This window comes from Trachemys scripta, chromosome 2 (assembly GCF_013100865.1).
Source record: "Trachemys scripta elegans isolate TJP31775 chromosome 2, CAS_Tse_1.0, whole genome shotgun sequence".
Lineage (NCBI taxonomy): Eukaryota > Metazoa > Chordata > Testudines > Emydidae > Trachemys > Trachemys scripta.
In genome coordinates, this window is record NC_048299.1 from 68,708,348 (window position 1) to 68,729,113 (window position 20,766).

At 46.3% G+C, this 20,766-nt stretch overlaps 1 protein-coding gene across 2 annotated transcripts in view; it reads right to left on the reverse strand.

The window, feature by feature from the left end:
* Positions 1-20,766, reverse strand: part of TOP2B (DNA topoisomerase II beta) — a 114,148-nt gene that overhangs the window by 37,804 nt on the left and 55,578 nt on the right. For both annotated transcript variants that reach the window (XM_034760796.1, XM_034760795.1), the window contains exons 9-13: positions 13,306-13,407; positions 13,074-13,211; positions 10,906-11,044; positions 8,528-8,685; positions 2,034-2,159 (exon numbers count right to left, since the gene is read on the reverse strand). In XM_034760796.1, coding sequence (XP_034616687.1) covers positions 2,034-2,159; positions 8,528-8,685; positions 10,906-11,044; positions 13,074-13,211; positions 13,306-13,407 — 663 coding nt within the window. The remainder of the gene's footprint in view (positions 1-2,033; positions 2,160-8,527; positions 8,686-10,905; positions 11,045-13,073; positions 13,212-13,305; positions 13,408-20,766) is intronic.

The window sequence follows — 20,766 nt, forward strand, 5'->3', positions numbered from 1 at the left end:
AACTCTGCAGAAGTCAGCTCTTGCCACCTCATATTCGGTGGCGGAGTACTGCGCACCAGTAGGGAGCCGATCGTCACACACCAAACTGGTGGATATGCAGTTACATGCCGCCATGCATATCATCTCCGGCACCCTGCGTCCGACTCCACTCCCATGGCTTCCAGTTCTGAGCAATAGTGCTCCTCCTCATATCAGGTGAGAAGTTGCCACTGACAAGTTACTGGAGAAAGTACGCACCAATTCAAGCCTGCTGCTGCACAATGACCTTTTTAAACCACCAGCTGCACGTTTGCCATCCCACCGCCCATTATGGTCTCATCCGCCATGCCAGGATGTTAGGGCGGAAACACTTTGGCGAGAGGAATGGATATCTATTATAATCCCCAACCAGTCCCTCGTCACTGACCCCACAATTTGCCCACCTGGTTTTGACCTGCTCCATCGCCAATGGTCCCTGTTGAACAGGTTCTGGCATAGGGGCAGGATTTTATAATTGTACTATGAGAATTAATGTATGATTTGATTTCTTCCTACCAGCCACCCTTTTTGAATAGCAGAAAGGAATGACCCTCTGGGACTTTGGTAGAAATGCATCTGACAGATTGCCAGTGTCTGTACTGATGTTAAGGCAGGGACAGACCAGAACAATTCTTATGACTGATTATGGTCACCCTTTTGTTTCAGGATAAGTTATAAATGTCTACTATGGTTTCCTATATGTATTACAAATTAGGCACTCTAGTTAAATATACATTTCTTTGTTTTAAGGTTTAGTAAGTAAGAGGCAAGATCTTGTATTGTGTCTATGTTAAGGAGAGTAGAGGAACTTTGAAGACCTGGGCCCCAGTGTGAATTGTTTTGATTATAAGATTTAGGAAGGCTTAATTTACAATGTCTTTTGCTCTCAAAGGTCTCTGTAAAAGACTTTTTGTGTGATGAGGAATGCATGCATCAGGACAAGATAAGGTGTGAAGGCCATTGTTATAGCCAGATAGTCAAGGAAGAAGGCGTGAAGAGACTTAATGACACCAGAGAACCATCAACGCGCATCCATAATGAAGAAAGGGCAGATTGACGACCCTGACGTAAGGCTGGCACCCCTAAAGACAATTGATTAAATCAAATCCAGGACAGGAAGACCCCCTCGGAGATGTTTTGGAATGCTTACATCAAAAGATAACTCCAATTAAGAAGTAACCGGTCAGAAACTGACATAGCAAAATCCATAGACTTCAACAGAATAAAAAAAGACTATAAGAACAGGGTGCTTTGCCATGGGACTTTGGGTTCGTCTTGCCACTACTCCAGGAGCACTGGATCGCAACCGACAGAGCCTGGCTCCCCTCTGAGACCAATCTGGCTGGCCATTAGATTGATCCAGACTCTGGACTGGTAGCTATAAACATCAACTGGCAGGACTGTGTGTGTGTGCATGGTGTGAGCATGGTGTGTTTGAAAAGCATATGCTAACTGCTGTATTCTCAATAAATGTGGGGTTTTTGCCTTCTCCCCTATATATTTTTTTTTAAATGGGGAGAAAAAGAAATAAAAGGTTCTTAATCAACTAAGATAACTACACTAAACTACTTGACTAATCTAACTAAACTAAGTCTGAGGTAAGGCGAGCAAGTGCACTGCTGGAGATCCAACTCGGACCAAGGGCAGTTGAGAAGGAACTGGGGGATAAGGAGGCCGCCCAGCACCAGTTAATTGCCACTGCAGGCCTGAGACGTGGAGAGTGCATGTGTGGCCCAGCCAGGTACTGCTGTCAAAATTCTCCAACTAGAGGCACAGGGTACACAATCACCTAAACTGGAGCACCCACACGAACTCCAGAAGAAGAAACAGTGATTATAGGGAAATCATTCCCCCAAGGAACATCAAGCAGTGGGGAGCTTCTCTGCACAGATTTGTGCCCTCCTTCTGCAAATGCTAGGTAAAAGTGATACCTACAAAACTAGCAAAAACGAAAAACCAAAGACTCTACAATATCTTAGTTTTGTGTTTTTAAAACCTGCATATCTCAAACTAACCTGATCAGTCATGATCATAATCTTTCCGTATCTCAAGGATTTTAGAGATTCTGGATCTTCATAGCTCTTCTTGTACTGCAGACCAACTATTTTGATAATGTTATTGATTTCTGCATTTTCCATAATCTGTGTAAAAAAGCAGAGATTCAGCATGGGGTAAAAAAGCACGATGAGTTGATACCTTGATATTTGTTTAATATTACGTCAGCTATACCAAAAGTGCCCCATATTTAAGAGTCTCTTAGTTCAGGTGCTGTTCTTCCTTACCCAATGTTGCCAACTCTTATTATTTTATCACGAGTTTTGCAATATTTTATATATTCTGGAAGCCCCATCTCCAAAAGTCATTTTATTAGGTGGGAATCTCAGATTTCAATAAAAAGGAGTTACCTGTTCCGTAACTGGCGTTCTTCGAGATGTGTTGCTCCTGTCTATTCCACAGTAGGTGTGCGTGCTCGCCACATGCACCGGTGCCGGAAGTTTTTCCCTTAGCAGTACCCATACTGGGGGAGCACCGCGGAGACGCCTGGAGTGATGCCTGTATATCGCGCTATAAGGGGAGCCCCAGGCTCCCCCCACCCTCGGTTCCTTCTTGCCGGACAACTCCGACAGAAGGGAAGGAGAGCGGGGTGTGGAATAGACAGGAGCAACACATCTCGAAGAACGTCAGTTACGGAACAGGTAACTGTCCTTTCTTCTTCGAGTGATTGCTCCTGTGTATTCCACAGTAGGTGATTCCAAGCAGTATCTGCTGGAGATGGGTAGGAGTTCACAATGGTTCGGGACGAAGTACCGCCCTGCCGAACTCGGCGGCGTCCCTAGACCGGAAGACGATCACGTAATGCGAAGTAAACATGTGAACTGAAGCCCACATGGCTGCCCTACAGATGTCCTGAATGGGGACATGGGTGGCGTAGGCAGCTGATGAGGCCTGAGCCCTCGGAGAGTGGGCCTTAATGACAGGAGGCAGGGGAATCCCTGCCAGGTCATAACACCTGCGTAAGCACGAGGTAATCCAGCGGGAGAGGCGCTGGGTAGAAATAGGTTGCCCTCTCGCCCGCTCGGCTGAGGCAATAAAGAGTTGAGAGGATCTCCGGAACAGCTTAGTTCTATCCAGGTAAAAGGCCAACACCCTACGCACATCGAGCATGTGGAGGCGGCGTTCCTCGCTAGAGGAGTGGAGCTTAGGGCAGAGCATGGGGAGAAAAATGCTCTGCTCCATGTGGAAGGTGAAAACCACCTTCGGGAGGAACGCCGGGTGTGGGCGAAGCTGGACCTTATCCCTATGGAAAACCATATACGGGGGTTCTGAGGTTAAGGCCCTGAGCTCCGAGACACGTCAGGCAGTCATGATCGCCACGAGGAAGGCCACCTTCCACAAGAGGTGCGACCACAAACACGTGGCCACTGATTCGAAGGGGGGGGGGGGCGTGAGACGTGACAAGACCAGGTTAAGGTCCCATTGTGGCATGGGGGGCCTAGCATACGAGAACGAATGGTTGAGGCCCTTGAGGAAGCAGGAGGTCATAGGATGGGAGAAGACCGAGTGTCCTTGCACCGGCGGGTGAAAAGCCGATATGGCTGTGAGGTGCACCCTGACTGAGGCCGGTGCCAGACCGTGGGTCCTAAGTGATAAAAGGTAGTCTAGGACAAACTGGAGAGGTACAGCAGAGGGGGAAACTCCCGGCTCGCTCGCCCACCTGGCAAACCTGGACCACTTCGCCACATATGTCCGACGCGTGGATGGCTTCCTGCTTTCCAGGAGGACTCGCCTTACCTGCTCCGAACACGTGTTCTCCTCCTCGTTTAGCCACGGAATAGCCACGCTGTCAGGTGGAGCGCAGCCAGATTCAGATGGAGGAGGCATCCCCCATCTTGGGAGAGGAGGTCCGGGCAGAGCGGTAGCACCCTCGGGGGGGGGGGGGGGGGCGGCGCCAAGAGGCGTAGGAGTGACCCGTACCAGTACAGGCAAGGCCACGCCGGGGCTATGAGAATGACCCTCACCTTGTGTACTTTCACCTTCTGAAGGACCTCGGTGATGAAGGGGAATGGGGGGAAGGCATAGAGGAGCTGGCCCAACCAGCTCAGGAGAAACGCGTCGGAGATCACGCCCTTCCCCACCCCTCCCTTGGAACAGAATTGTGGGCAGCGCCGGTTCTGGCGGGTTGCGAACAGGTCTATCTGGGGAGCTCCCCACTCTAGGAAGATTTGGTGGGCGACCTCCGAGTGGAGGGACCACTCGTACTGGGGGGGGAGAAGACCCTGCTGAGGCGATCCGCTTGCATATTGCGGATGCCCGGGAGGTGAGCCACTCTCAGGGAGATATCGGGACTATACAGAACTACCACCACGCCAGGGCTTCCCGGCAGAGGGCTAGGGAACGAGTACCACCTTGCTTGTTGATATAGTACATGGCGGCGGTGTTGTCCGTGAGGACTCTGACCACCCTGCCATGGAGATGCGTGAGAAAAGCCACGCACGCCAGATGTATCGCCCTGAGTTCCTTGACATTTATGTGCAGGGACAAGTCTGGGGTCGATCACGTACCCTGGGTCTGTACGTCTCGCATGTGAGCTCCCCAGCCCAGGTCCGAAGCATCGGCCGTCAGATCTATGGATGGGCTGGCCTCCCTGAAGGGAACCCCTTGCAGCATATTGCTCGGGAGGGACCACCATTGAAGGGAAGCCAATACGGGGGACGGGATTGTGAGGACCTTGTCCAGGCTGTCCCAGGCCTGGGAAAATTGGGAGGCTGGCCAGAGTTGGAGTCTGGCATGGTGGACCACGTACGTGCAAGCCGCCATGTTCCCCAGGAGCCGAAGGCACGACCTGGCTGTGGTCACCGGGAACGAGGAGACCAAGGCAATGAGGTCCCTTAGGGTCTCAAACCTGTCCAGGGGAAGAGAGGCCGTGGCCTTGGAGGAGTCCAGGAGAGCTCCAATGAACTCTATGCGCTGGACAGGCACTAGAGTAGATTTTGCCTCGTTCACGACTAGACCTAGGTTTTTGCACGTGGCCAGGAGTAGCTGCATGTGGGACTCCACCTCTGGACGAGAATCGCACTTGAGGAGCCAGTCTTCCAGGAAGGGGAAGATTTGCACCCCCTTTTTCCTGAGGTTCGCTGCCACCACTGCCATACATTTCGTGAAAACCTTGGGGGCTGTGGATAGGCCAAAGGGAGGACCGTAAACTGGTTGTGCCCCATCCCCACCACGAATCTGAGGAAGCATCTGTGCCCCTCGAAAATGTGGACATGAAAGTAAGCGTCCTGGAGGTCCAGGGCCGCGTACCAGTCTCCCGGGTCTACGGTGGGGATAACAGAAGTTAGGGACACCATGCGGAACTTGGAATGGGTTACGAACCTGTTCAGGTCGCGCAGGTCCAGGATGGGTCTGAGACCCCCTTTTGCCTTGGGGATCAGGAAGTATCGGGAGTAAAAACCCTTGTCCTGGAACTGTGCTGGGACGCGTTTCACCGCACTGAGGCTGAGCAGCCAATCCACCTCCTGACCCAAGATGCGGACCTGCTCAGGATCTCCCAGGGCCACACTGGGGGGGCGGGTGACTTGGCAGCGGGGGAAGTGAACTGCAAAACGTATCCCTCAGCAATAGTGCCAAGGACCCACTGGTCCGATGTTATACAGGACCACGCCCTGAGGAAGACAGACAATCGGTTGCAGAACACAAACTTTATTGGTCGGGGGGTCTCCCTGGCAACAGGCCCAGTGCCCCCCTGTAAATAGTCAAAAACGCCTCTTTCTCTGCCTCTTGCCCTTAGAGGGACCAGGCTGCTGGGTAGAGCGGGACTGCCTCTGTGACCTGCGTTTCTGGTCTCAAGGCCTTCTGCACGGGGCCTCATATCTGCCCCTAATGGGTTGAGCCGCCGGGAGCGATTTGGCCTTGTCCTTTGCCGGAGGGATGTAGAGGCCCAGGATCTACAGAGTGGTGCGGGAGTCTTTCATCTCATGCAGCCTGACATCCGTTTGGTCCGCAAAGAGCGCCTTGCCATCGAACGGGAGGTCCTGCATCAGGGATTGGGCCTCCATCAACAGACCCGACAACAGGAGCCACGATGCCTGGCACATGGAGATTGCAGACGCCGTGGAGCGAGCCGCCTTGTCAGCCGCGTCCAACGCAGCCTGTAGGGACGCTTTAGCCGCCGCCAACCCCTCTTCCACCAGAGCTTTGAAGTCCCTCCTATCCCGGTCCGGGAGAAGGGGCTTGAACTTAGGCAAAGACTCCCACAGCTTAAAGACATACCTGCTGAGTAAGGCCTGGTGGTTGGCTACTCTCAGCTGAAAACTAGCTGACGAATAAATCTTTCTGCCAAAGGAATCAAGCCTCTTGGCGTCTTTGTTCTTAGGGGTGGGCGCGGGTTGGCCTTGGCACTCTCTGTGGTTCACCAACTCAACCACGAGCGAGTTAGGTGCCGGGTGGGAGTAAAGGTATTTGTGATCCTTCGCAGGCACAAAATACTTCCTTTCAGCCTTCTTGGAGATAGGGGCCAAGGAGGCGGGAGCTTGCCACAGGGAACTGGTGATATTGGCAACAGCTTGGTGTAACGGCAGGGCCATGCGGCCCAGTGCCGAGGGAGACAGAACGATGAAGAGGGATTCAGATGGTCCCTCCATCTCCTCGGCCTGTAGCTGAAGGTTGGATGCCATCCACTTTGGCAAGTCCTAGTGCACCTTAAAGTCCTCCTGCGGGACCAAAGGCAGAGGCGCCACAATGGCATTGTCCGGTTCCGGAGACGCGGCACACGAGGAGTCGAGGTGCCGGGGCGTTGAGACCCAGGTCGGAGTCCAGTCTTGGGTCTGCCGAGTCCTGGCCCGTCGACTTATCCCGTGGGCGGCCCGACGAGGCCAATAGAGCCTGGGATGTGACAGAACAGGACCCGGCTGAGCCGGTAGCCGCTGCCACGGTGCCCACTGGCACCATTGTCCTTGCCACGGGGTACTGTGCCATTGACCCTGTTGGGTACCTGATCGCACGTGTCTTGGCGGGAGGAAGGGTGCCGAGGCTGAGGTGGCCAAAGAGCGTTCGGTGCCTCGGGAACGATGGGAACGGTGCCTGTGGCATCGTCTCTCTCGCAATCTGGACCTCGATGACGAGGAACGGTACCCCCTCGACGAGCTGCTTCAGTACCCATGATGGCGAAATGAAGCCCGGTGCCATGATACAGAGGTACCCCGGGGGGAGTCTCTGGCCTGGTGTCTGGTCGAGCGGGAGCGGGAGCTGGAGCACGAACGACGACATCTGTCACGTCGAGATCGGCTCCGGTACCCACACCTGACTGGGGAGCGTTCCCGGCACTTCTCTCGATGCCTGCGCTCGCTGGCAGGCGGCGTAGAGGGGGCTCACGATTCCCATCTTGACGACAGGTCGGAGGGTCTGGCCGGTGTTGACAGTGGCCGGGAGTCCCCCGATGAGCGATCACTGCGCATCGAGCGGTGCGGGAACCAATCCCCGGAGTGGGAACTGCAACTCGCCAAAGAGGTCTGACGGGCACCTAACGGGGGCTTGCCTCGAGACCTGGGGCCTATACTTGGTTGTGAGCTTGGCATGGGCAAAGACATCCGTAGTGGTGATGTCTGGGTCGACAGCACCGGGCTGCTCCGCTCCACACGAGTCAGAGGTCTCAAGCCCGGGAGGGTGGAGGGGGGAACCAAGGGCTGCCCAGCGCGGGACCAGCCCCCCTTGTCCTTATCGCAGCTTCCCTTGCTTCCTGGAGAGAGAGCGGCGCTGAGTAGTCGAAGGGGCCTCGCTAAGTACCAACAACGCGGCGGCCGATGCCGAGTCCGATCTGCACATCGACGTCGGTGTTAATGCTGACTCCATTAGGAGAGCTCGAAGTCTGAAGTCCCTCTCCTTTTTGGTTTTTAGTTTGAACGACCTACAGATTTTGCAGAGGTCGCTAATATGAGTCTCACCAAGGCAGCGAAGACACTCAGCGTGAGGGTTGCTCCTGGGCATAGAGCGGCGACAGGAGTTGCACGACTTGAAGCCTGGGGCACAGGGCATGCCCCAAGCCCAAGCTAACACTGAGAACGATCCAACGTACGGTACCACTAGGGAAGAAAGGCTGCAGCGGAGCTGGAGCGCAAAGTTCCGACTACCTTCACTGGCGGCAAGAAGGAACTGAGGGTGGGGGGAGCCCGGGGCTCCCCTTATAGCGTGATATATAGGCACCACTCCAGGGGTCGCCGCGGTGCTCCCTCAGTACAGGTACTGCTAAGGGAAAAACTTCCGGCACCGGTGCACGTGGCGAGCACGCACACCCACTGTGGAATACACAGGAGCAATAACTCGAAGAAGAAAAGTAAGTTTCTAGCCCTTACATCTGCTGAACCTTTTGAAAATGCAAACTCTGAAGGCTCAAACATCAAATAAAGACATACCAAAAATCATTATTTTTAAAATTTCACAATTTTTAAGCCATTATATATACTGAAGCGGACAAGATTTTTTAACATTGGGGATTGGCAGTACTGCTTACCTGCTTGTGAGAAGCTTCCCGAACATTGAGAATTTTACCCCTGAGTGGGAATACCCCATATCTGTCTCGTCCAATGACCCCTAAGCCAGATACAGCTAAAGATTTGGCAGAGTCTCCTTCTGTTAAAATCAACGTGCAGTCCAAAGAATGTTTGCCACCTGGGGAGGGGTGGGAAAAAGGCAGGAAAGAAAGCAAACCAGAAAATATGTTTGTGCTAAATTACCGGTTTTCTCCCTAAACCAAAACGATAGATAATTCTTCAATACAGGGTGAATTTCACTCAGGATGTGAGACCGTCCATACCACTTAAGCTCCACAGTAGGAGCAAAGCAACCTCCCCACCCACTCCTCCTTTGAGGAGGTTCTCATCCCAGCAATGGGCTGGTGTGGAGGGGAAGATGGATGCAGTGGAAGAGGGTGGAGGTGTCTCACACAAATCCAGGGACCCAAAACTCCTGCATAAGGAAAACAGAGGAGCAGTGGCTGTTATATCTTTGATTGAATAGCCACTTCTGGGTGGCTGTCTTGCAGCCCTACACTATCTACAAATGACATACACTTATATATGCATATATACACTAAAGATGGGTTATTCATCCCCCTCACCCATATAGCTGCATAATTTTTATACAAGTAACTTCATCTTCCACTGGCCCTCATTACGTCTGGTTTTCTCATACACACAAAATCCACAAGTCTGGACTGGGTAACCACATGCAAAAGTGCAAATACATGGAAACTGCTCAATGGATCAAAGTATTGGTACCCCCTCTATCTTCTCTGGAACCAAGCCACAATCCAAGTGTTCTGCCTCCATCTGACAGAAGCAGAACAACAAGACAAGAATACTTGTTTGCCTAGGGAAAAGCCTCAGATTTGGGACTTCTCCACAAGCATTAACATATTAAAACAAGATGATTCTCTCTTGTTCCTCCTTCATTGCTAGGGCTGCAAATAGTTTATATATTTCATAGGAATCTTTCCTGGAACGAAGGCCAGATGTCAGTTCCACTCTTCTGGAGCCTAATCCATTCTTCTGATACCAACGACCCTCTCAGAGGCTGGAGAAAATGATTAATCCTAAACCTTAAAAAAAGGCATATATAACTTCCTCAGAAAAGAGAGAGACCTTGTGCTCTCCAGATTCCTCACAGTAATATGAGTCTCTCCCTGACTTAGCAGGTTGCCTTTTTGAATCTGATGATTTGAATAGTCGTATTTCAAAAATGAACAAGGCTCTGAAAATTTAAGAGATGGACTTTAAGAGTATGTCTACACTGCAATTAGAAACCCACAGCTGGCCCGTGACAGCTGACTCGGGCTCGTGGGGCTCAGGCTAAGGGGCTGTTTAATTGTGGTGTAGACATTCAGGCTAGGGCTGTTCTGGGACACTCCCATCTCGCAGGGTTCTAAAACATGAGCTCCGGCCCAAGCCCTAATGTCACTGCAATTACACTGCAGTTAAACAGCCCCTTAGCCTGAGCCCCAGGTTTTTAATTGCAGTGTAGACACAGACTACATTCTCAGAAAACCCCATATGAAAATGAAAACCATTAAAATGAAAATGTTTAAAGAGGGCTGCTCCTTTCCAATTCTTAATTTTTGGAAGCTAAAGTGTATCAATATGGTTTGTTTCTGGTGCAAAGAGATCAGTTATCAAATTATACTAAATGCCCAAAGGCGAGACTGTTTCTCTGTCCCTAAGATCTCATCCCTACCTAAAAAATACTAATCCCAAGTGATGGAACAATTTCTCCCAAGGTTTCTGTGGCTAAAAATCTGGAAAATGTTCAGAAAAGGGATTACAAAGCCTCCTCACATGTCTTACATGGTGCTACCTAATCACAATGAATTATTACCTAACAGAATCATAGAATATCAGGGTTGGAAGGGACCTCAAGAGGCCATCTAGTCCAACCCCTTGCTCAGAACAGGACCAATCCCCAGACAGATTTTTTGCCCAGATCCCTAAATGGCCCCCTCAAGGATTGAACTCACAACCCTGGGTTTAGCAGGCCAATGCACAAACCACTGAACTATCCCTCCCCCCGAACACATTACTTATTATGATGTACCTCTCTAAATAAAAAACAAATCCTAAGTCAGAACTATTAACTCCTTACCGTAAAGCATCTGGTAAGTCTTAGCATCAGACTGACAGCTGCAATTGTAATTTCACTGATCATTAAAAATTTGCATAGAGAAGTATGCAGTTCATACTTTTTTTGACAGACCACTAACATAATGATAAACTATCTTTACAAACTTGTGTAAAACAGATTTAGAGCTTCTAACAGTGATCTATCAATTGTTGATACAATTAAAGATATAAACATAATAAACTTCTTGGCATGAAGTAATCATATTAAAGCTCTTACCAGCATCATTAGCATCATCTAGTTTTGGAATGCCTTTGATTTTACTGTGCTTCACTGATGAACATTTTTTGTTCAGCTGAGTCTGTGCTTTGAATTTGACCCAGTTCAGAATACTCTCTACGATACCACAATTAGAGGCCTATAAATGATAGATTAGAGTTTTGCATGAGCACAGAAGTAGAGCTTCACACACTAGCTTAAAATAATGCAGTAAAATGTAAGAATCCAATCTAAGATCCATTAGTGGTTTTCAAATACCCCATAAACAATTTTTAAAAAGCATGATTAAAAAAATATTCAAGGAACTAACACCACATGTACATTAGCATCCAAACAACCCCCAACCTACCCTTACTCTTCTTTTCTACCCCCCACATGTTTGTTATTATTCTTCTCCCCCATTCCTGCTTCCCTTCCCCACTTTTTTTTCCAGTGTTTTTTTCTATGAGTTATCTATTAAATTGTAAACTTTTAAAGTAAGGGACCTGTCTTATACTAGGTTTCTGAAATGCCTAGCACATTTTAGGTACCATGATCCTGATTCTATTTACACCAAGGCCAGTTTACACTTCTCTGGCAGCATAAAGGGAGTGAGCTACATTTACAATCACTTTAAAGACCTCTTTATATGTTCAGAATGCTATAAAGTGGCCTGAGTATAAATGAGAATTGGTACCTATATCAGCAAACCACCAGAACTCTACCCAGGAATTCTATGACAAGGCAAGACAATTTTATGCAACACAAGTAACATATTTCTATAGCAAATATTTCCACATAGTAACTAGTTGTAGAGATAATTTCACACCAAAAAACCACCACCGGAGGCAAATACCACGTGCTTTGGCTTTTCACTATTCCCTAGTCATAAAAAATTCACTGGGTAGAGATTTAATCCCTTAAGTATAAAATGCACACTTCTAGCAAAGAGTACACACACTGCAAATAAAAAAAATATTGCCAGAAATGGAAAATACTTAATAAAGTGCAATTCTGGAGGTTGCATCCAGTCTCACATTATTATGATTTGTTGTTTTTCCCTTAAGTACTAAAAGGTTAGAAGAAATGCGGCTGATTCCATGTAATGAAACTAGGGTTTTTTTAAACTTTTCATTAAGGCAAAGTTATAATAAAATCTTAACATACTACATCGTATATTACCTATTCAACATCAGGTTAATGTTCAAAGAACCGGCTAACAATTCTGGCTTGCAGGGTGGGAAGTCTTCCTCCTCTGAATTTGCTAAAAAAGGTAGCCAAATTTCTAAATACCTTCCTCTTTTTGGAGCTTCTCTTGTGTACACACTTGGCTGTGGTATAGTTTAATACAGACTGTCCTTGTAATGGAAAAGCTTTCACACCAAGTTTGGAACTAGTATTTTAAGACAAGGAGGTTACATTTTTTTATTTATTCAGTGTAAATCTGTTTGATATTAGGAGTACAAGCTGTAAATCTCCTATTCACATGCTGCTACATTTCCATATAGGTTACTGGCACTAAAGAGGACTCAGTTTAATGAATTCTGGCTGAAATTTAATTCTACTTGTTCTTATTTAATAGAGCCTTATAAAGAGGCACTGGTGAGGGGGAATCTGCATTTACACCAGTGCATTTGTTTAAAGAGGCTTTACCTAAACTGTATGAATTAAAACATAAACCCGTATTTTCAAGTTATATTATTTGAGGAGAGTATATATTTTTGAATGGCATATTAATAGTTGTATGTTACTTGATTCACAGAAGAAAAGACAAGTTCTTCTATGCACCCTTTTCTAAATAGCATAAGAGACATTTCAAAGGACAAAGTAGGGAAGATAATAATCCTCAACTCAAAAGGTACTGTACTATCAACATTTGTAAATGCCTGTCCTTGTATTAGAAATTTACCAACATAAATAGTATGTAATCTGCCATAGGTGGGTGAGCCATGGAAATGAAATCCACATGCAAATCGGGCAAGGGCACAGTGCAGCCTATTGCCCCCACTACTCAGACTAGAAGGGCAGCAGAAATCCCTCCATGCCATTTGCTGTTTTTTGAAGTTTCTGGATTCATAAAAATGCAGATTCTATAACCCAATTCATCTTGTACTTCATTTGGGAGCACATGAAAACCTGATCCAGGATGCAATTCCTGTGTTCCTATCATAAAATCATATCATACTTACTGCTTTGAAAAATTTCTCTGATAGCTGGCACTTGGACCCAAAACTTTTAGGCTGAAGGGTCATGTTTTCCTTTGTCTGAGAATCAAAAGTTGGATTTTCAATCAGGCAATTCACAAAAACCCATATATGATTCTTCACCTGTTGAAAAAAACACAGAAATCAATTCACTTATCAAAATTGTTGCCTCCATTCTTTTTCAGTATTTGTTTTTAGTATATATGAAACTACTTGCCTGAAACGGTTTCACTGAAACTCCAGCTTTGTTCTTCTTCTTTACCACCTCAATCAATTTACCAACAATCTGATCCACTACATAATCAACATGCCTACCACCCTTAATGGAAAAAAAAAGAAAAAGAAAACCACTGAAATTCCAAACATCTTGCAATTGTGTTACCAAAAATTACTGTATTCATACTGAGGTTGAATAATCTATATACAGTATGCCATCATTTATTCAAGAATATTTATCATTATATTATAATGTAATGCTACAAAAATTCGTTTAAAGCTTTTATTATACCATATAGTAGTCATCATCTGTGTGGATGCACAGATGCAGTGTAAGACAAAAGGAGCTTTATATTTTGCACCCTCTGTGCAATGGCAGTCCACAAATATAACCCATGGCTTCACAATATAGTAGCATGCATGCCATCCCTGTTTGCCAGATAGCTCAGAGACCCTGAAGCTCAGTAATGGTATATGCAACTCCACATGACCCCCAGCAGGGACCTTTGCCTAACGGGCAAAACTGGTTTTAGAGTATAATAACACAAGCATCTGAGTGTGGGTTCTTTCTCATCAAGTCAAATTCTCCTCATTGCAGAGGTTTAGGCCCAGATCCACAAAGGCAGTTATCCTCCTAACTTCTACTTGTAAATCCAGGCCTGAGTGTATAAAATCTGGCCTGCACATGCATCCTCAGATTTACACCATCCATCACTATTCCTTCCTTCACCTATGCAATTCATCTCTGTTTTTCTTAGCAGAACTTCTAAAACACTCCTGAAAAACACTGACAGCTATTTGTGTGCTGCTAATCTGAAGCAAAACCTTTTCCTTGCTACTCTGTGCCTCATATTAGTACTTAGGAAGAGGAGCAGACCAGTAATGACCTAGTAGAGAATCCAAGAAACATCCCACCAGCACAGAGCAGGAGGACTTGGGGAAGGTCAGCAGCCTTCTTACCACTGCTCAGGCGCTACACACACCCCTTATTCTATGCCTGCTGCTTCGGCACCATAGACACAGGGGCCATATACCTGACCATATCACAAAAGTCAGCTGACTACCCGCTCTTGGGACCATGGAGCATGCAGCCATTTTTCTAGCACTCAATAGCAGTCTGTTGGAATCCTGTCCAGCTACTGCCTGGATGCAGGAGAAAAGGAAAGTGGTTCTCTGTACCCTGCACCTCATCCAAGTGCATTTATGCAAGACCAAACAAGATTTTTTCTTTATTCTACCACAAAAGCTGAGAGTGCTGAGAATCCACAATGCCTGTCAGCTCCCCTCGGCCACAAATGGTAGCTCACAGGAATTCTTCAATTAGCTACGCTGTCTTCAGATGGGCCAGAATTATTATTTTACATTAATGAACTGAGACAATGTATTTAACTTCCAACTAAGATTTCTACCTTCCAACTTTGGTACAATGGAAACTGAATATAGGATACCCTTTACATCCCTAAACTTCTGAGAAGTTCAAACAGGAAGAATACTCAGCTACCATTTGTAAAAGCCAATTACTACAGGTTTTGCAATCAGACTCTACTACATCAGAACTGATTTTTTTTTTAACCTGTAAATGGTATTTCATCAGTGAATAAGGTGAGTCTCTAAGTAGATGGGTTTTCACTTCAGTCACATTAGAACAGGCACAGAAATGTCACAAGCAAATTAAAAAAATGCTGAGCACCCAGGAAGTTATCTTGAGGCTCCTACTAGCTTCCTCAGCTGCAACTCTCATATCAATTACACTAAAAAAAAATGTATAAGTGAAGGATCAGACACACCCATTTGGAATTAAACTGGTTAGGGATATAAAGGCAATTCACACAAGATTTATGCAGGAAAAAAAAAAAAAAAATCAAAAAACCCCCTAACAGTGACTGTCCTTAAAAAGAGGCACATAAAAGAAATATGACAGATATAAGATATATCCTAAAATAGATAACTACAATTAAAATAAAACCACCACAAAGAGAGAGGCAGTAAAAATGTCCTTATCCATCAGGTAAGAAAAACTGTCCATTACCTGAGTGAACAAATTTAGTCTGTTGTTAGATGGGATCTACAGGTTCTCTTAACACAGTAGGACAGAATTATTTTTAAGAGCAGAAAACAGAACAATTTTACCAAATACTGCATGTGCAGCAGCATATGTATTTATTTTATTTCAGATAACATCTAATTAAAGCATGCCTGGAGGACCACACAGGAGCTCTGCACATCTGTTCTAGGAAAATATTGCCTCTCAGCTCAGGAGGCGGCAATGGTTCTTGTGAAATGGGGCCATACTCCCAATAGCGAGCCCTAACCACTGTAAACATCACTGATACAGAGAACCAGAGGTACTGCTGATGGCATGCAGTACATGCAGGCAGGCATCCTGCAGGTCTGCAATGGTAAGTAATTCCCTGAGACAATAGCTAGTAAAACTGATGGTGATGAACTGTTTAAACAGTTCAAGTCCAAGGTAGGACAACCTCCCCATAGAGGGAATGGGAATCTTCATCTAAGAGGAACGATATCACTCATCTTATGGCAAAGAGGTGCTGGGCTATTTTTCATGCCCTGGATATCTTTTCTGGGAGTTGTGAGGAGAGACTGGAGGATGGAGAAGCTCATAGAAGTATGTAGTAACCATCTGCAACAACAGATATTCTCTATAATAATGAGTCTGTACTTTGCAGCCTTGCAGCATGATCCTCTCATCTTGTAAGTATGGTAAATCTCTTATTTCCATTGCTCATAAAAAGGGGATGAATACCTGAAGTTAGGTTTGGGGAAAGAGTAAATCCTGCAGGTTGAGGCTTCCATCCCTCCACCCATTAAATGGAGGTCATAAGAGATTTTATTCTTTAGGGCTTAAGTGCTTGATTTAAGGGTTCCCAAAACAGATGTCTGCTGCCATAGGGAAGCTGTATTTTGCTGAAAATTCTCCTCCAGATCAGTATCTCTGTCTAAGTGCACTGTAGGCTAGAATTAGCATAGCCTCTAATCTAGTTGAACCTGACAGATCCATGCAGTGCTGCTCCCCAGATTATTAGAGAGGAACTCTAATAGAAGAAGAACTCTGTGTGTCCCGAAAGCTTGTCTCTCTCACCAACAGAAGTTGGTCCAATAAAAGATTTTACCTCACCCACCTTGTCTTTTTGACAGATTCATGGTAGCCATTGTCCCAATATTCTGACATCTTATCTAACAATATGAAAATCCTTCTGGTAGGGTGGGAGAGGAGAATCTTATATAGTACTGGAAAGCTGGTGAACAGAAACCTTCAGCCAAGAGTAGAATTTATGGAAGCACTTCAGAAGGCCATTTGTTTGACTAGGATCTCAAGGGATGATGCCAATCTTTATCGAGAGAGCATATCTTCATCTTTTCAATAACCAAACAGTAGAATTATATTCTTGTTTATTTGTTTAGAGTTTGCTGCAGGTTCCCTTGTCTTGGAGTTATGATTGTTCAGGTTAGACAAACTGCTGGAAAATTCTGGAAGGACAGCTGTAAAGTTTTTCACAAACTAAGAAATATAAAAGCCAGAAGGACCAAAAAAAAAAAAAAAAAAAAACCCCAAAGAGGGGCTCAGTTTGGCTGCTCTGTGTCTTTGCTTTTGTTGGATTTGTATTGTGCATGTCCTTTTCTTTTTTTTTATTTTACACCACAAGTTGTAGGTGTCAAGCCTATTGAATCTCAGGCCATAGTGTAAAAAGCAACAGAGGGTCCTGTGGCACCTTTGAGACTAACAGAAGTACTGGGAGCATAAGCTTTCGTGGGTAAGAACCTCACTTCTTCAGATGCAAGTAAAGGAAATCTCCAGAGGCAGGTATATATCAGTGTGGAGATAACGAGGTTAGTTCAATCAGGGAGGGTGAGGTGCTCTGCTAGCAGTTGAGGTGTGAACACCAAGGGAGGAGAAACTGTTTCTGTAGTTGGATAGCCATTCACAGTCTTTGTTTAATCCTGATCTGATGGTGTCAAATTTGCAAATGAACTGGAGCTCAGCAGTTTCTCTTTGGAGTCTGGTCCTGAAGTTTTTTTGCTGTAAGATGGCTACTTTACATCTGCTATTGTGTGGCCAGGGAGGTTGAAGTGTTCTCCTACAGGTTTTTGTATATTGCCATTCCTGATATCTGACTTGTGTCCATTTATCCTCTTGCGTAGTGACTGTCCAGTCTGGCCAATGTACATAGCAGAGGGGCATTGCTGGCATATGATGGCATATATAACATTGGTGGACGTGCAGGTGAATGAGCCGGTGATGTTGTAGCTGATCTGGTTAGGTCCTGTGATGGTGTTGCTGGTGTAGATATGTGGGCAAAGTTGGCATCGAGGTTTGTTGCATGGGTTGGTTCCTGAGTTAGAGTTGTTATGGTGCGGTGCGTGGTTGCTGGTGAGAATATGCTTAAGGTTGGCAGGTTGTCTGTGGGCGAGGACTGGCCTGCCTCCCAAGGTCTGTGAAAGTGAGGGATCATTGTCCAGGATGGGTTGTAGATCACTGATGATGCATTGGAGAGGTTTAAGCTGAGGACTGTAGGTGATGGCCAGTGGAGTTCTGTTGGTTTCTCTTCTGGACCTGTCTTGTAGCAGGAGGCTTCTGGGTACACGTCTGGCTCTGTTGATTTGTTTCTTTATTTCCTTGTGTGGGTATCGTAGTTTTGAGAATGCTTGGTGAAGATCTTGTAGGTGTTGGTCTCTGTCTGAGGGGTTGGAGCAGATGCGATTGTACCTCAGTGCTTGGCTGTAGACGATGGATCGTGTGGTGTGACCGGGGTGGAAGCTGGAGGCATGAAGGTAGGCGTAGCGGTCGGTGGGTTTTCGGTATAGGGTGGTGTTAATGTGGCCATCGCTTATTTGTACGGTGGTGTCCAGGAAGTGGACCTCCCGTGTAGATTGGTCCAGGCTGAGGTTGATGGTGGGGTGGAAGCTGTTGAAAGCATGGTGGAATTCTTCCAGGGCCTCCTTCCCATGGGTCCAGATGATGAAGATGTCATCAATATAGCGTAGGTAAAGAAGGGGCATGAGTGGACGAGAGCTGAGGAAGCGTTGTTCCAGGTCAGCCATAAAAATGTTGGCATATTGTGGGGCCATGCGGGTGCCCATAGCGGTGCCACTGGTCTGGAGGTATATATTGTCACCAAATTTGAAATAATTGTGCGTGAGGATAAAGTCACAGAGCTCAGCAATAAGTTGTGCTGTGTCATCATCAGGGATACTGTTCCTGACAGCTTGTATTCCATCTGTATGTGGGATGTTTGTGTAGAGAGCCTCTACATCCATGGTGGCTAGGATGGTGTTTTCTGGGAGGTCACCAATGCATTGTAGTTTTCTCAGGAAATCTGTGGTGTCACGGAGATAGCTGGGAGAGCTGGTGGCGTAGGGTCTGAGTAGGGAGTCCACATATCCAGACAGTCCTTCAGTGAGAGTGCCAATGCCCGAGATGATGGGGCGTCCAGGATTTCCAGGTTTGTGGATCTTAGGTAGTAGATAGAATAACCCCGGTCGGGGCTCTAAGGGTATGTTGATTTGTTCCTGTGTTACTGTAGGGAGTGTCCTGAGTAGATGGTGTAGTTTCTTAGTGTATTCCTCAGTGGGATCTGAGGAAAGCGGCCTGTAGAATTTGGTATTGGAGAGTTGTCTGGCAGCCTCCTTCTGGTAGTCAGACCTGTTCATGATGACAACAGCACCTCCTTTATCGGCCTCTTTGATGATAATGTCAGGGTGGTTTCTGAGGCTGTGGATGGCATTGCGTTCTGCACGACTTAGGTTATGAGGCAAGCGATGTTGTTTTTCCACAATTTCTGCCTGTGCACGTCGGCGGAAGCATTCTATGTATAGGTCCAGACTGTCATTTCGACCCTCAGGAGGAGTCCACGTGGAGTTCTTCTTCCTGTGTTGTTGGTGGGAGGGTATCTGTGTATCAGTGCGCTGTTCGGTGTTATCATGAAAGTATTCTTTGAGTCGGAGGCGGCGAAAGTAGGCTTCCAGATCACCACAGAACTGTATCATGTTCGTGGGGGTGCTGGGGCAAAAGGAGAGTCCCCGAGATAGGACAGACTCTTCTGCTGGGTTGAGTGTGTAGCTGGATAAATTGACGATATTGCTGGGTGAGTTAGGGGTACCCCTGTTGTGGCCCCATGTGGCAGGTAGGATTTTAGACAGCTTACGGTCCTTTTTCTTTTGTAGAGAGGTGAAGTGTGTAATGTAGATCTCCTGTCTTATTTTAGTAAAGTCCATTTGTGTGGAGGGTTGGTTATTTATGAAAGTCTCCAGGTTGGAGAGCTCTTTCTTGATGTCTTTCTGTTTGCTGTATAGGATGCTGATCAGGTGGTTCCTCAGTTTCTTTGATAATGTATGGCATAATCTCTCACTGTGGTCTGTGCAGTATGTAGATAGCAATGGATTTTTCACCTTAAGTCCATTTGGTATGATGTCCATCCGTTTGCATTTGGAAAGGAAGATGATATCTGTCTGTAGTTGTGCAAGTTTCTTCATGAGGTTGATAGATTTCCATTCCATACGGCTAAATGCAGTGCCTTGCATGGTGTCAAGTATCAGAGGGGTAGCCGTGTTAGTCTGAATCTGTAAAAAGCAACAGAGGGTCCTGTGGCACCTTTGAGACTAACAGAAGTACTGGGAGCATAAGCTTTCGTGGGTAAGAACCTCACTTCTTCAGATGCAAGTAATGGAAATCTCCAGAGGCAGGTATATATCAGTGTGGAGATAACGAGGTTAGTTCAATCAGGGAGGGTGAGGTGCTCTGCTAGCAGTTGAGGTGTGAACACCAAGGGAGTGGTTCAGGCCATAGTGTTTCTTGGATGTTGGCACTGTATCTTAACTCGTTCCAGGATTTAGCTTTGCCTGCTCACCAGACACTGTATTCACTAGTTCCTATCACTAAGAGAGAGAGGAAACTTCATTCAGCCATGAGCCTATGTTTCCAAACCACGCCTTCCAATTTGTCCTCAGGTGGACCAGAGACTGCCTTGCTGAGAAGAAATCCATGACTTCATCCTGAAGCTGACAGTCAACCAAAACTGTAGAGGAGGACCTATTCTTTTCCTTTTCCCTTTTCATATCTTTTTTTTGGTCTATATTTGTTTGTCTGAATTTGCTGGGGAAAATGACTAAACAAAATTCTTACTTTCATAAGTAACATTCCATCATTTAAAGAAAACAAGTTAAAACAATGCCGGTTTTGTAACTTGCAATTTTTTTGGACACTTAGGGTAACAAAGTAGAAGTGTTAACAACCAAGACAATTAAAAAGAATCCTAACACACCATGCTAGCTGTGGGGTATAAAAATAATATTTAAATAATTCTTATCACTATGACAGGTGAAATCAGAATCAAGTACAATCCACAAATCAACATTTGTTTCTGTACAGTTAGGAAAAGGGAACAGCATCAAAATCTGGCTTGTTCTCAAACTTATATAACAGCTCTGCCTCATCTGAGGGAAG